At 35.7% G+C, this 14,380-nt stretch overlaps 1 protein-coding gene across 32 annotated transcripts in view; it reads left to right on the top strand.

Annotated features, from left to right (window-relative positions):
• ANK3 (ankyrin 3) overlaps nucleotides 1-14,380 on the top strand; it is a 591,144-nt gene that overhangs the window by 532,092 nt on the left and 44,672 nt on the right. For all 32 annotated transcript variants that reach the window (XM_074339473.1, XM_074339469.1, XM_074339468.1 and 29 more), the window contains 6 exons: nucleotides 8,667-8,878; nucleotides 10,173-10,380; nucleotides 11,438-11,534; nucleotides 12,100-12,328; nucleotides 12,952-13,077; nucleotides 13,839-13,961. In XM_074339473.1, coding sequence (XP_074195574.1) covers nucleotides 8,667-8,878; nucleotides 10,173-10,380; nucleotides 11,438-11,534; nucleotides 12,100-12,328; nucleotides 12,952-13,077; nucleotides 13,839-13,961 — 995 coding nt within the window. The remainder of the gene's footprint in view (nucleotides 1-8,666; nucleotides 8,879-10,172; nucleotides 10,381-11,437; nucleotides 11,535-12,099; nucleotides 12,329-12,951; nucleotides 13,078-13,838; nucleotides 13,962-14,380) is intronic.

The following is a 14,380-nucleotide window of genomic DNA, read 5'->3' as shown; positions in this document are numbered from 1 at the left end:
ATCTGATATTTAATTTTCTGTAACTGGTGAAATTTTCCTTTAAAAATGGAATGAAATTAAAATGATAGCAATGCAAATTTATATACTGTAGTGTAAAACAGATGTAGTGTGATAGTTAAAAAAAGGAAAAAAGAAAAACCAAACCTTAGAACTGCCAGAGACTATCTCTCTGCCTTTCCTCTACTCTAAAGCTGTGAGATCTTGGAAGGAACATGTAAGCTAAGTTATGTGAACAAAACTGTGCTTGTGGTTTTCTATCATTTATCTATTATATCCACCCAGAGGAATTTTTTCTTATCCTGATGTTAATAAACAAGAAACGCAGGACTCAGGGTTGCGAAACTTTTACAAGGTCCAAGCTCACGGGTTGGGGAGCTGGATTTGAACCCAAGGCACCTGTTTCTAGTGGCTTTCCACAGACCCATACTAGCTAGCTTGCTATTTCAAATTCTAACATTCTAATGCTCCATGTTTTTCCTCTATGCTTCAATAGCAAATACTCTATTCTTAGATAAGTCAGCTGAGCAGAACATTTACCTGACCAGAAATTAAATCTTAGATATAGAATTCATCTTTTGTGAAATTGAGGTTGTGTTCTTCTACAGGCTACTAACACTCAGAACTTATCAGGTCACAAATAGCCTTCAGAAAACAAATTTGATGTAGGAAACAGAATCATGGTCCCATTCAACCAAGTTACCGAGACAGTTAATCATTTGCATGTAAACGTGAGGCAAACCCAATCAGGATGATCATTTGAAAGCTTGCAGAGTTACTCATTTAGTGGGAACATGATTTCAATTCTGTTATTTATGCTTCACTGTATTTGATCTCCATAACCATTCATATTTTCAAGTCACTTTATGACGGATTTTCTGTCAGAAAATCTCAGTTACAAAGACTGCTGTCCCACCTTTTGCAAATAAAGAAACTAAATGAGTTATAAGGTATTTAAGAAAATTATCATTAATCAGAGGCAAGAAAGCTGTAGAACATTAGTGTCTATTTCTTGTAATCAGGGCTTTCTGCTCAGAGTGGCCCAGTATGAAGTCCCTTTGTCACCCTTTGGACCAGGGTATTTGCAAATCTATTCATTACTCATCCATTTATTAACCACCACTCATGTGCCAAGTAGCCTGTAGACGTTGTGTTAAATAGTCGTTGAAGACCAAGTTTGTGTGACTTCATCCCTTCTCCCCCACCCCGTTCCGAGACCTAGGTTCTAATCTGAGCTCCAAAGCAGACCAGTGAAGTCAATTTGGGCAAGTCACTCAACCTCTCTGAATTTTAGACACCTGCTTTACCATAATGCTGTGTGGCTCGAATAGTAATTGACCTGCCAGAGTGTAGACATTCAGTAAGCATAAATTTTAACCTTCCTCCTGGCTCAAACTGCCTATTACAGAACTCACCTCTCTCTCTTTTCCCTTTAATCAATTTTTAGTAAAAACTTTACTATTAACAGATTAAAAAGAGACCGTGAGAAAGGTGGACTCTAGGGTCCTTTCATGTTCTTTGGCATTATGAATCACCTTGAAAGGTAGAGATCTTAAATGTCATGCCCTTTTCTCCTTTAATTCTATAGCTACAGGTAGCCTTTTAAAAAACAAAACCACGTAAAGATATTTATTATTGCCCCATAAGTTCCTCTTCTCATACTGTGCTATCCTTGAGTCGGTTCTCATAGCACGCGGTTGTCATGTTTTTAGTCATTTGGGTTCTGACTTTGTGAGGACAGGTACCTCGTGAGAATCTATTATGACCTCCCCAAATAGGTCAGGTCATAAAGTCACCTGAATTGAATGGGAAAAGCAGGTGTTTAGGTTCCATCTCTGGCCTACCTAGTCAGAATCTCCACCACAGAAGCATAGGAATGTATGTTTTTTCTATGTAGCACTGGTGTTGCTTATGATCTGGCCAGTTTGTGACACCTGCACTGGGAGCCAGGTTCTCTGGGTATGTATGTGATACGGCATCACATTTGTGCTGCAGATTATTTTCTCGGGTTTATCTCTGTATGTAAAGAGTCTTGGCAGTATTTTCCAGCACTCTGGCTTAAGTAATAGACCATTTTTAAATCTAAATACATATATTCCATCTTGGGAGGAACATTGGCATTGTTCATTTTTACATTATCAGAGTTTATTAGTATTTGCCTGGAAATCTGCGATTCCTGATAAGTAGTCCCCCACCGCTTTCCATGGTTTCAATTACCTGCTGTCCACTGCGATGTGAAAATATTAAGTGGGAAATTCCAAAAATAATTCTTAAGTTTTAAATTGCATGCCATTCTGAGGGGCGTGATGAAATCTTACTCTCTCCCACCCGGGATGTGAATCATCCATTTGCCCAGTGTATCCACGCTGTATATGCTGTCCACCCCTTGTCACTTAGTAGCAGTCTTGTTTATCAGGTCAGTTATCAGAGAGAGAGAGAGAGAGAGAGACCACATTTATATAACTTTTATTACTCTATATTGTTAATTGTTCTATTTTATTATTGGCTATTTTTGTTCATCTCTTACTGTGCTGAATTTATAAATTAAATTTATCGTGGGTCTGTATGTATAAGGAAAAAACACGGTATATATAGAGTTCAGTACTATCCAAGGTTTTCAGACATCCATTGAGGGGCTTGGAACATATCCCCCATGGATAAGGGGGGACTGCTATATACCTTGTTAGTTTGCAACACAGAACTTTCAGAAGAGCTTTATATTCTAACAAGTTTTTCATTCAGTTCAGGTAAACATCCATTAATTTCTACTATGGTTTTAAAAAACAGGAAGACTAGAGCCACTGTCATGAACAATTATTTTTAATTTAAAAAAAAAATTAAATGAATCAACAATAACCATTCTCTGCTACTACATATATTTTAGAGCAAGATATAAAGAACTATTGCAGTTACTTGGTATGAAAAGTGAGTCTCATTAATTCCCAATTGATTTCTTTGTTCCGTGGATACTAATTGAACACCTACAATGTGCCAGGCCTCAATATCAAACAACATTTAATAATGGGATTTAACTGTGGTGACTGTGCATTTTATGAAAAGAAAATCAAATTTTAATATACATTAATGATTTATCAAAATTATAAATATAATGAAAAGCCTTGTGGTAAGATTTTCATGATGCCAGGTAATGTGGCCACAAGTCAGGGCTTCACAGTAGCTGAGTGTTGAGACTCTTTTCGTTGCCTCTTGCAACTTTTAGTCAGCTGGGTCTTTATTACCTGTTTTCAAACATTCAGCTAAGGTCATTGCACTATTGTATTTCAATTTCCTTTTTTTAAAGCAAGAAATAGAGTAAAAAATGTGCTTGAGTTGAAATCTATGTTAAAACACTAGTAGTCCGTTGTATTATTTGTTTTATTTGTATGTACAGAGGGTGCCAAAGTATATATACACATTTTAAGAAAGGAAAAAACTGTATTAAAATTGTAATACTCTATATATACTGATAAAAATGAATACAAGTCATGTGTATACATTTTTTGGGCACCCCCAGTATTATATTGTTATATTTATTTTTCAGTCGTAGTATTGGTAGCATTATTACCTACATAATAACACATGCGTAAACATTCATTAAATTATGTATTATAAATTTCCTCTCCTCTTTTCCCTTCCCCTAATTTTTATATAAATTATATGACTTCATGACAGATATGTAAAGATACGATTAGTCAGTTGTATATTTTTTGTGACGTTTTCATTTAACATACCTTAAAGATTTACATATTACAACATATACTTCTACCCCATTCTTTTCTTTTTCAGTTACAGTTGACAAAATGTTATATTACTTTCAGGTGTACAGCATAGTGATTAGACATTTATATAACTTACAAAGTGATCACTCCAACAAGTCTAGTACCCATCTGACACATACATAGTTACTACAATATTATTGACTCTATTCCCTATGCTGTACTTTACATCCCCATTACTATTTTTATAACTGGCAATTCGTGCTTCTTAATCCCTCCCCCCTTTTCACCAATTCCGTCAACCCCCTCCTATCTGGCAACCATCGCTTTGTTGTCTGTAATCTATGTGTTCATTTCTGTTTTGTTTGTTAGTTTATTTTGCATTTTAGATTTCACATATAAATGAAATCATGTCTACCCCACTGCACAATATTCCATAGTACAAATATATCATAATTTATTTCACCTCTGTAATATTGAGGCCAATAAGATCTTATGATAGGTTTTCATGTCATAAGAATTCTGTAGTGACTACTGTTTTTCACCTCCTCTTGCCTCCTCACATCACTTACTATTCACATCATTTATTTTCCTACTTATTCAGATATCTTAGTCATAGCAGCCTAACCTTCAACTGTAGCTCTTGAAAATATTATGCTTGTTTTTATAAACCGCTATTTAAATGATTTTTTAAATAATTTTTACATTTCTATTGACTTTCATCCTCAGGAAAAAATACTTTAAAAATATTTTAAGTCTACATATGAAGAGAACATAACCTAGCTAAGGGAAGATATCATTTCATCGTGCAGAGCCCTGGGAATCTGAGTAATTCAAGAAGGGAATGAATGTATGATTCCATTTAAAGAATGGTGCATGGGACTCAAATGTCTAAAATGCCCACATTGGTTGTTCCTTTGGGTTGAGGCTTATCTTTAAAACACCTATTAAAATACACAGGGAAGGTCAATAAGTTTTAATAATGACAGAGGAATTGCTAAACGCTTTAAAATAAAGTGAGTACAACACAGAGGGTCCCTGAACCATTGGCAAATTCTAAAAGATGGTCAGAAGTTGAGTGTGGAGTTAGAAATCTGAGCTTCTCCATTTACCCCTCATCTGCAACATGTGAGATATACACACTCACTTTATATTTGGGGTGACTTTAATGCTTTATCAAAGGTCATACAACATAAGTGAGGCCAGGCTGCCTCCACTACACAAAATGGCAGTTCTTCCCAAGCCATTGCTATTAGTTTCCAGGGGTGATACAGCTGTCTCGGCCTTAACTCCTCACAAATGCATGTACACATTCCAACAATACTTACACACAAACAGCTCAGCAGTGCATATTATTACCACAGGTCCCCAAAAGGTGCCTCACTCCCCCTGGCAAGTCCAGATTGATCTTGAGTAAAGTTCATATTCACAGGATATACAGCTTGTTACATGCAGTCAGGAAGTCTGTCTTGTTTGAAGGATGTAATTTCATGTCAGTCTTCTTAAATTGCTTATCCTCTGTGGAGTCCTAAGCCGTTTCTAAAGGGGAATATAATCACAAGCTTGAGGTGGAAAGTGAAAAGAAAAAAAAAAAAAAATATATATATATATATATATATATATATATTTAGCTCATGATGGTGCACTGCACAGCAGTTTAACCAAATTACCGGAGCTTTCTCATTTGCAGCATGAGTTATGAAGTCAGAGAATTTAGACTTTCAAAATAAGCCATATCATGAAAATGGAAATATATCTGCTCTGTATGGAAAGTCTTGTATTTTCTGTCAATTCCTGAACGGGTGAAAACTTTCCCAGTATATTTTCTCGAGCAAAAAACTGTTTGATTCTTTCCTTTTTTTTATACTAATTTTCTTTTTTATTCTTTACCTTTGTTTTATTTTTCTTTCATTAGGGACTCAGTATTTAAGTTTGGACAGAACACAGAGGAAGGAGATGGTTAGTAAACAAAAAGGACCAAAATGCCAGTTTCACTTTTAATCTGGATTGAACCCTATTTCTCTCCTAGTTGATAATTAATTTGGTGCTCCCAATTAATTTGGTGCTCCCAATTAATTTGGTGCTCCCATCTCAGAGCTTGGTGGGTAATCTGTAAAATGAGAAGATGTCACTGCTCCATTTACCTAACCATCCATGTTACCACTCTACAAATTTCTGTTTGGAATAAGCCATGATCTCAGCCTGTGTATCTAATAAAGGAGGCAGACATGTTCATAGTTCAGGGATGGTAGGACGTGCTGTATGTATCAGAGGTATGAAGAGAGGCTTATGTGAGTAGCAAACAACAAAAACAACCAACAGCCCTCCCTGGAGCTTGGGAGTTTTCAGTTTTATTTTGTAACAAGTAAAACCACCCCAGTAAAACCCAAAGGTTTCACCACCTCCTCCATTTACCATCCTGCTAAAGTAACCAGTGCTAATGGCTTAGAATGTTTCTTATACAAATTTCTCTTGTAAGAACATACAAATATGCAGATATATTTATTTTTCCTAATAAGAATCATACTATGCATATTGCTCTATATCTTGCTTCTGTCTTCACTGTATATATATATTTTTCAATCACTACCTGCCTGGTTCCCACCTTCCCTCAAATCTCTCCTCTGTTACCTCCCCAGAGAGGTATTTCCTGATCATCCATATAAATAATAACTTCTCCTCCCTATCCCCCCTCCCTGGTCACATTCTATTTCCTCCCCTCAGTTTATTTTTTTCTTCATGTTTGTTTAATGGTGCCCTTCCCCCATAAAAAGGTAATCATGTAAGCAGTGACTTTGGTTTGCTCTCTACTACATCTGCAGTGACTAGACTAGTGCCTGCACATAGAGGGTCCTCAGTAAATACTTGGTAAATGAATGAATCTGAATCATTCTATTTACTAGCCGCAGACGTGTCTAGAATGTGGATGAACCGTGACTTTTACTATAACCATTCCCTTATTGGTGGGCATGTGGGCTCTTTCAGGCTTTAGTCATTATAAGCAATGCTGCTTTGCATGTGCTTGTAAGAAAGATGTGAGAAAATGGGATGGCTGGCTCCCAAGACAGGCACATTTTCATTTTGAATAGATGATGCCCAATCACATTGTCAAAAGATTGTTGTCATTCATACCCCACCTGCAATGAGTGAAAGTACCTGTTTTCCCAAAATTTTCTCTGGACAAGATGTTATCAGTCTTTAATCTTACCAAGAAGCAGGTGTGCAGGGAGATGGTATCTGGTTTAATTGGTATTTCCATGTAAATTATCAAGTCTGAACATTTTAAGATATGTTTATTGACATTTTCAGCTTCTGTGAATTGCTTGTTTGTAAGATTTTGCCATTTTCTCTTGCCTTTCTCATCTTACCAACTTGTAGCTGCCATTAGTATTGAGCGTGTTAATCCTTTATTTGTCGTGTGTGTGGCTTATTATCTTTCCCAATCTACCTTTTGTCTTTACTATTTGTCTTTACTATTTTTATCATAGAAAGCTTTATATTTTTATGTAGTCAAAACTTCCTTTTAGGCGTCTGGCTTTTCCATTTTGTATAGGAAAGCTTCTCCTAACCAAGGCTAAAATATGTTCTTCTGATTTTTTTTGTAATATTTTAATTTTTTAAAGTAGTTAAGTCTTTTGTCCAGCTGGAATTTTTATTTACATATGATAATATGTAGTGATTTAGCTTTGTTCTTCCAAATAGATTTTGAATTATGTCAACACTACCTTTTAAATAAACTGATTTGAAGTTTAAATATGACTTTGATTTAAAAATATTCATTTAAATATATGATATATAAGTAGATATATATGGACTTACATATATACCTGTGTACACGTATAGAAATTTGAATCTATTTCTTGATTCTCTATTCTTGTCCCCTTGACCTATTTGTCTATAATGTTGTATATTCCTATATGTCTCTCTATATAACTGTTTTATTATGATACTTGTAGGTAAGTTTTTAAATCATAAATTCTCCCTCACAAGTCTACTTTTCTAGAATACTCTTGGCTAGTCTCAAATATCATTTCATAGAGTTTTTAAAATCATTTATTTCAATTCAACCTATCAACTTGCTGCATAAAATCTGGCTTTTGATAGGTAGGAGATGCATCTGGCTGCACTATAGCGGATGGGCTGGGGTAAGGGGAGGTGAGTGGCAGGGAGATGGTACGGAAGTGGTCTCAGTAACCCAGGCAGCCAGAGCAGGGCCTGAACAGGAGGTGGCAGGAGAGGAAGCTGTTTCCAAAACACAGAGAATCAACTGGACCTTAACCTTTAGAAGTGACGTATTAACGGAAAGTGAGTCACAGCTATTAAACAAGAGGACTGAACAAACTGTAAACCCTTTGCAAGAATTAGGACTGCAGGAGAACTAGGTTTGAAGGTAGACAGAATGGAAGAAGATGTGTCCATTTGTAAATAGGTTGAGTTTGACATAGGCGGGCCATTGGTGGGAGACAGAAATTGGTGATGATGTTACTAATCATTTGGGTAATTTAAAAATATTTTAAAGAGGTTTTCAAATAAAGTTGTAGAGACTTTCAGAATATGTAAGTCCTTATTCACTTTCTTGTGGAACCCTACTTTTTTCTGGCTCATTCCTATTTTCGGCTGCTTAAGGGAAAATTATTATAAATAAACACAGAATGGAGTATCTCTTCTTGAAGACTAGAAATTTGTCCATATGGTAAAATGCCAGATTTTGAAGATGTTTGTTCCTGTTCAGTAGAAACATTTTTGTACAATACTATGTGTGAATATCTTATAATAGTTTTGCAAAGCTTGATGTTATTTTAAGGTCACTGTAGTTTTCTATTTATCATAAAAACTCTGCTTAGACTACTGAATATAAATCTTTTTAGCTATCAAAATTACACATCGCTTTATCTGAAGGTATTGTGCAAATAGGCTTATTCTCACGCCTTTTTCATTCATTTGTCTTTTCAGAACTTGATAGCCCAGAAGAGTTAGGGAAAAAGCGGATCTGCAGGATTATCACTAAGGATTTCCCCCAGTATTTTGCAGTGGTGTCCCGGATTAAGCAGGAAAGCAACCAGATTGGTCCCGAAGGTGGAATTCTGAGCAGCACCACTGTACCCCTTGTCCAAGCTTCTTTCCCAGAGGGTGCTTTAACCAAAAGAATCCGAGTGGGCCTCCAGGTAATGTTCACAAACAGTTGTTTTCCTTGGTACATGCAGAGAGCTCCAGGAACTATAGTCGTAACTCATCTTAATGATATTGCTAATCAAAGCATTAGGACATCTTGGGAACCAGTAACCTATTTCAAGTGAAAAGCATTCATTAAAAGTTAGCTCAGTGATTATTTTAAAAAGGTATGTATTTTAGGGTTTTTCTCTGTCAAAGTATTACCTGGTTTCTGATGAAAGATTTTTTTTTTTTTTAACCAAAGGTTTTTGGTCTCAGTATGTGGAGCCGAATTGAAGTACCAAAGAGTAAATATACTATTAAAGCAACAACCCATATTTGATTTGGTTTATAATATGCCACTTCATAAAAATTAGTAATAGTGAAGCTTGCAAGAAATTTGGGTTTAAGTAACTCGTAAATGCTGGGTTTTATCCAAACCAGTTGGAATTTGTTTTGGTTTGGAAAGCTGACTGGAAATCTTGGCAAGAAGGGTCTTTCCTGTATTTGTTCATTTCAGTTAGACTAAACCCGTGCTTAACCAGTACTTTCAGTTAGACTGAACCCGTGCTTAACCAGTTTCCTTATTGAATAAGGAAAATAACCTGAAATAACTTAATTTCTGTTGTTAATTAATATAGTAATAAATAGTTTCCCTGAAAGTTCATGTTCTTTTTGTGAGGCTGGCTTCTCATGCCCAAGGAGTTGGGTTTTTTAGAATCAACTCTAAATCCTGAAAAGGCCTTTGGTAAATACTCGGAGCTAAAGAGACCACCTTACATTTTAGTGGAATGAAGTTCCCTTCAACTGTCTCCCATATTGAATATTTTACCAAAGCAAAGAGACACCAAAAGGAAGAAGTTGGGCTTTCTAGGCTAGAATTGAAATCATGAGTGCCTTTTTGTCACGTAACTCTGAAAACCTCAATTTTTACATGGGTACAAATTGCCTTTGTAATGTTTTACTGAATGTCCTGCATAGTTTTAACATCTATTGGACTCAGCATTTGTTGTCCTTTCCTTTGGATTAGACTAAGACTGCTGTGAGATTTGATTCCCTCTTTTGCACACAAGCCCATATTGTCTGTGTTCTATTGGGAAAATACTCAAGCTGACTGGTTCCTGCTACAGTGTTAGGTTGTTTGGGGGTTTTGCTTGTTTAACACCTTCCTGCAATAGTGAGAAAGGATGAAGGAGAAAGACATCTTGTGGGTTGTGTGGTTTTGGTTTTTTCCTCTTCACTTAAAAAGTCAACTTTCTGTTGAGAGGAAAATGTCCACTTACATGTAAGGTCCTTTCTCGTCACTAGGCTCAGCCTGTTCCAGATGAAATTGTGAAAAAGATCCTTGGAAACAAAGCCACATTTAGCCCAATTGTCACTGTGGAACCAAGAAGAAGGAAATTCCATAAACCTATCACGATGACCATTCCGGTGCCCCCACCCTCAGGAGAAGGCGTATCCAATGGGTACAAGGGGGACACGACACCCAATCTGCGCCTTCTCTGTAGCATTACAGGTTGGTTACGTTGTTGCTGTACTTTCTGTTGAAGCTAGCATTTGCAGTAATTCCGTACAGAGATATGAAGCCTTTGAAACCTGCATGCCAACTTTATGAGTAGAAAAAAAAGGAGTGAATCATTTTTACTTGTCCGTCACCTACCTCATTCCTTTTATCCTTGTCATCGCTGCCTTAAGATGTTGATAATCATGTCTCATTGAAAATTCAGTAATATCATTATCTTGCTATTAGTTTTACAATTAATACTAGCACCCTTTTAAGGTTTTTGAGGTATTATTGAATCTGCTGGAGCATCTAGGTAATCTCTCAGTGACTTAGACAGAGGTGGTGGACCCAACCACACCCTTTAGACCACAGGAAATTGGATGGACATTGCGGGGAACAAAGCTCCCACAGAGCACTGGGCATGGGAAAGAGCAGAGTACGTGCTTCTTCTCACCTACTCTGTTAATGGATGTAACCTAATAGTCTAAATATGCAAGGCTTAGGAGAACGCATTTTGTGATAAACACCTGGAATCCAGAGCGCAATTCATTATTCAACCTAATATATATATTTTTTTAATTGCAAGTCAAAGATTAAGATAGGTTGGGGTTTTTTTGTTTTGTTTTTAAGAGTAATTTTAATGTCTGATTCCCCCTTTTTTCCTGGAACATTAAATGGTTCAGGCAGTACAGATGAGCTTCTTCCTAGCTTTCTTGATCTTGCCTTTTTAAAAATTAAAAAAACAAAAGCATTATATTGTCTAAGACAACAAATCTTTCCACTTACAAATTGCACTTCTAAAATACACTTAGAAATTGTTGTTACCCCAATTTTAAGCCATTCATAGGTAGCCAAACAAACAGAAAAGTAATTTATTTTAATCTAATAATATCTTACAAGGAGATCACTATAAACTGGTAAAAGTATAAAAGGAGAGCAGAGAGGAAAACTACCTTCAGTGCATGTCATTATTTAAAGTGTTGAAGTTTTGCGAGTTACCCACTTTGTGGGAAGAATAGGACAGTAATGCAAATGTTAAAGTCAACGCTATCTGCTGTTGTTCTCACAGGAGGCACCTCACCTGCTCAGTGGGAAGACATCACAGGGACGACTCCTTTGACATTTATAAAGGACTGTGTCTCTTTTACAACCAATGTTTCAGCCAGGTATGGAAATAAAGGATTCCTGAAAGCACTAAGGAATGAGTTGTATTACCTTTTGGAGAGTAAAAAGTGTTGTGCTCAGTACTAGTTTGGTAATTTTGATGGTGACGTTGGATCTAACTCAGAAATTTAAAATTCACTGGGATAAGTCATTTTACCCAGTTCTTACAGGAAACCATTAGGAGCTAAAATTGATTCTTCCAATAGCAACTAATTCTTAGCAAATAATTCCTAAATACTGGTAGGATTTTTGTCCCATAAAATTACTTAAAAAGAAGGCTTGTCACAGGTATGTGTAAGAGGGTAACAAGAATTGTATGGGAAAAAGAGAGAAAATCCTTAGCATTTTCTTAGCAAAATTATAACAAATAATAAACGTAGAATTTTCTGTGTCTGATAAACAGAGTAAACATCCTTACTGTTTATTTAAATGAATAAGTCAATGTTTTGGCTTAGTACCCTTTATACTCTAATGTTTTTAATGGCGAAATTTTTTAAGATATGACATTTAAATAACTCCATTTTCATACTTATATGTTTGGTTTTGGTTTGGTTTTGTTTTTGTCAGATTTTGGCTTGCAGACTGCCATCAAGTTTTAGAAACTGTGGGGTTAGCTACGCAACTGTACAGAGAATTAATATGTGTTCCATATATGGCCAAGTTTGTTGTTTTTGCCAAAATGAATGATCCTGTAGAATCCTCCCTGCGATGTTTCTGCATGACAGATGACAAAGTGGACAAAACTTTAGAGCAGCAAGAGAATTTTGAGGAAGTTGCAAGAAGCAAAGATATTGAGGTACTTTATACAGAACAAGTTCATTCAATTCTATCCCTCAGATATGGGGTTTTATTTTGAGACCATAATAGCACTCACTATAAATGTCAACTACATTATTGATTTTAGTTTTTGTCTAAAATTTTTTATATAAATTCGTTCTCAAATTATTTTGTGTTTTTGAGGTTATCTTAGTGGGTTAAAGTGTAGTACTAATGACTCTAAGTCATGGTCTCCAGCTTCCTGTAGCTACTTGAGTTATCTTATTTTCATGGTCACTGTCTATACACATCACTATGATTTTCCTTTCTCAAACCCAGCCGTCGGATAAGCTTCTAAGAGTTGGGGGGAGGGGAACCTTTCAGAGTCTATCTGAGTAAGTAATTGACATCAGACCCTTTCTTAAACATGTTTAAAATTGCTAGAATAAAAATATATACTTCTGTCTTGTGCATGTCCATGACACAGTTTTCAATTACAATTATTGAATTGTGAGCCAGTAGTAGAACCACAGAAGTAATTTCCTAATAAGGAGACAAATGTAGCATAGGAACACGTCATTCTTTTAATGTTATATAACTTAAAATCTCAAAATTCTTTCAACTAAAATTAACATTAAATATGTATTTCTTTTTCTCTAAAAGGTTCTGGAAGGAAAACCTATTTATGTTGATTGCTATGGAAATCTGGCCCCACTTACAAAAGGAGGACAGCAACTTGTTTTTAACTTTTATGCTTTCAAAGAAAATAGACTGCCATTTTCCATCAAGGTAAATCGTCTTCAACAGAGACTCTGTGATTAAAAAAAAAAAAAAAAAAAATGCTCCTAGAGAATTAAAAGATGAATTAATGATTTATTCACTTTGAAATATCCCACCCAACTTGAACTCATAGGAACAAGGTCAGATTTTGCCCTACTTCTACCTGAGTGTACTTTCCAAATAGGAAATCTTTTTTATTAGTTAAAGGAGTCTTTACCATTTAAAGAGCTACTCATTTATGTTTAAACAAATGTTTGTAAGACCAATCTAGAGTAATAATATGCATACTATCTGGTTAATGCTCAGTAATCATAATAGTGGATGAAATCGAAATTTAGTATTTAAGTTTCATTTCTGATGTAGCCCGGGGATATTCTGGAGAGACCATCTTCTTCTTCAGAGAACAGAAAGACACATGACAATGATTTACTATCATTATTATTTGCTATTATTAGTGTTGCTAAAACTGAGGCTTTGAGAAAAAGAAATTGTTAGACAGGAAGAAAATGCATACAGCCCAGAGTACACAATGAATTGTCAGAATAAGACAAGGAGACACAACAACCTGTGTTTAGACTAGGAATTGAACATTCTAAATCTTGCTGAGTTTAAATGTGATCACCTTGGTTGATGTGTAATTGTTATTATCACCTTTTCCCTTTTCCTGCCTCTTGAAGAGCTCCATAAAACAAACATGCTTAGCTCTTGTACAGACAGGCATCCTCAAAAAAGTCCCTTTCCATAATTGTCAACTACATAAATTCTTCTAGATTAGAGACACCAGCCAAGAGCCCTGTGGTCGTCTGTCTTTTCTGAAAGAACCAAAGACAACAAAAGGACTGCCTCAAACAGCTGTTTGCAACTTAAATATCACTCTACCAGCACATAAAAAGGTATCTTTTAATAGTGGTTTATTTTAACTTTCTTTCCCTGGTGTTGAAGAAGTGGGCCCTTGGTATGCAATTAAGGAATGCTTTGTAACATGATTAAAGATCTTGAAACTCGAGTTTTATTAGTCTCTTTGTGTAGATTGAGTAAGTCTTGTTACTGTGGTGTCAAATTCTTACAGTTTGTATGATGGAGTCCTCTGTTTATTGCTTCTGCTTCTGCTGGTAGCACATAGATTATTATGCTTTCAAATAACATCACATTAATTTGCGGTGGATGTACAGTTCTTGATAATTTTTGTTGGCTTCTTTTGATTTGCTTTGCCTTCTAAATCAGCTTGCATTTTGTGCTCCCTACTGAGTCCTTTTCATATCCTGATATTCTTTTCCCTGCTGTCCATTATAATATTCCTTGTCTCTGCAAT

The sequence above is a fragment of the Rhinolophus sinicus genome, linkage group LG07, assembly GCF_036562045.2.
Source record: "Rhinolophus sinicus isolate RSC01 linkage group LG07, ASM3656204v1, whole genome shotgun sequence".
Classification (NCBI taxonomy): domain Eukaryota; kingdom Metazoa; phylum Chordata; class Mammalia; order Chiroptera; family Rhinolophidae; genus Rhinolophus; species Rhinolophus sinicus.
The sequence above is the reverse complement of the archived record's forward strand: the minus strand, read 5'-3'. Positions and strand labels throughout refer to the sequence as shown.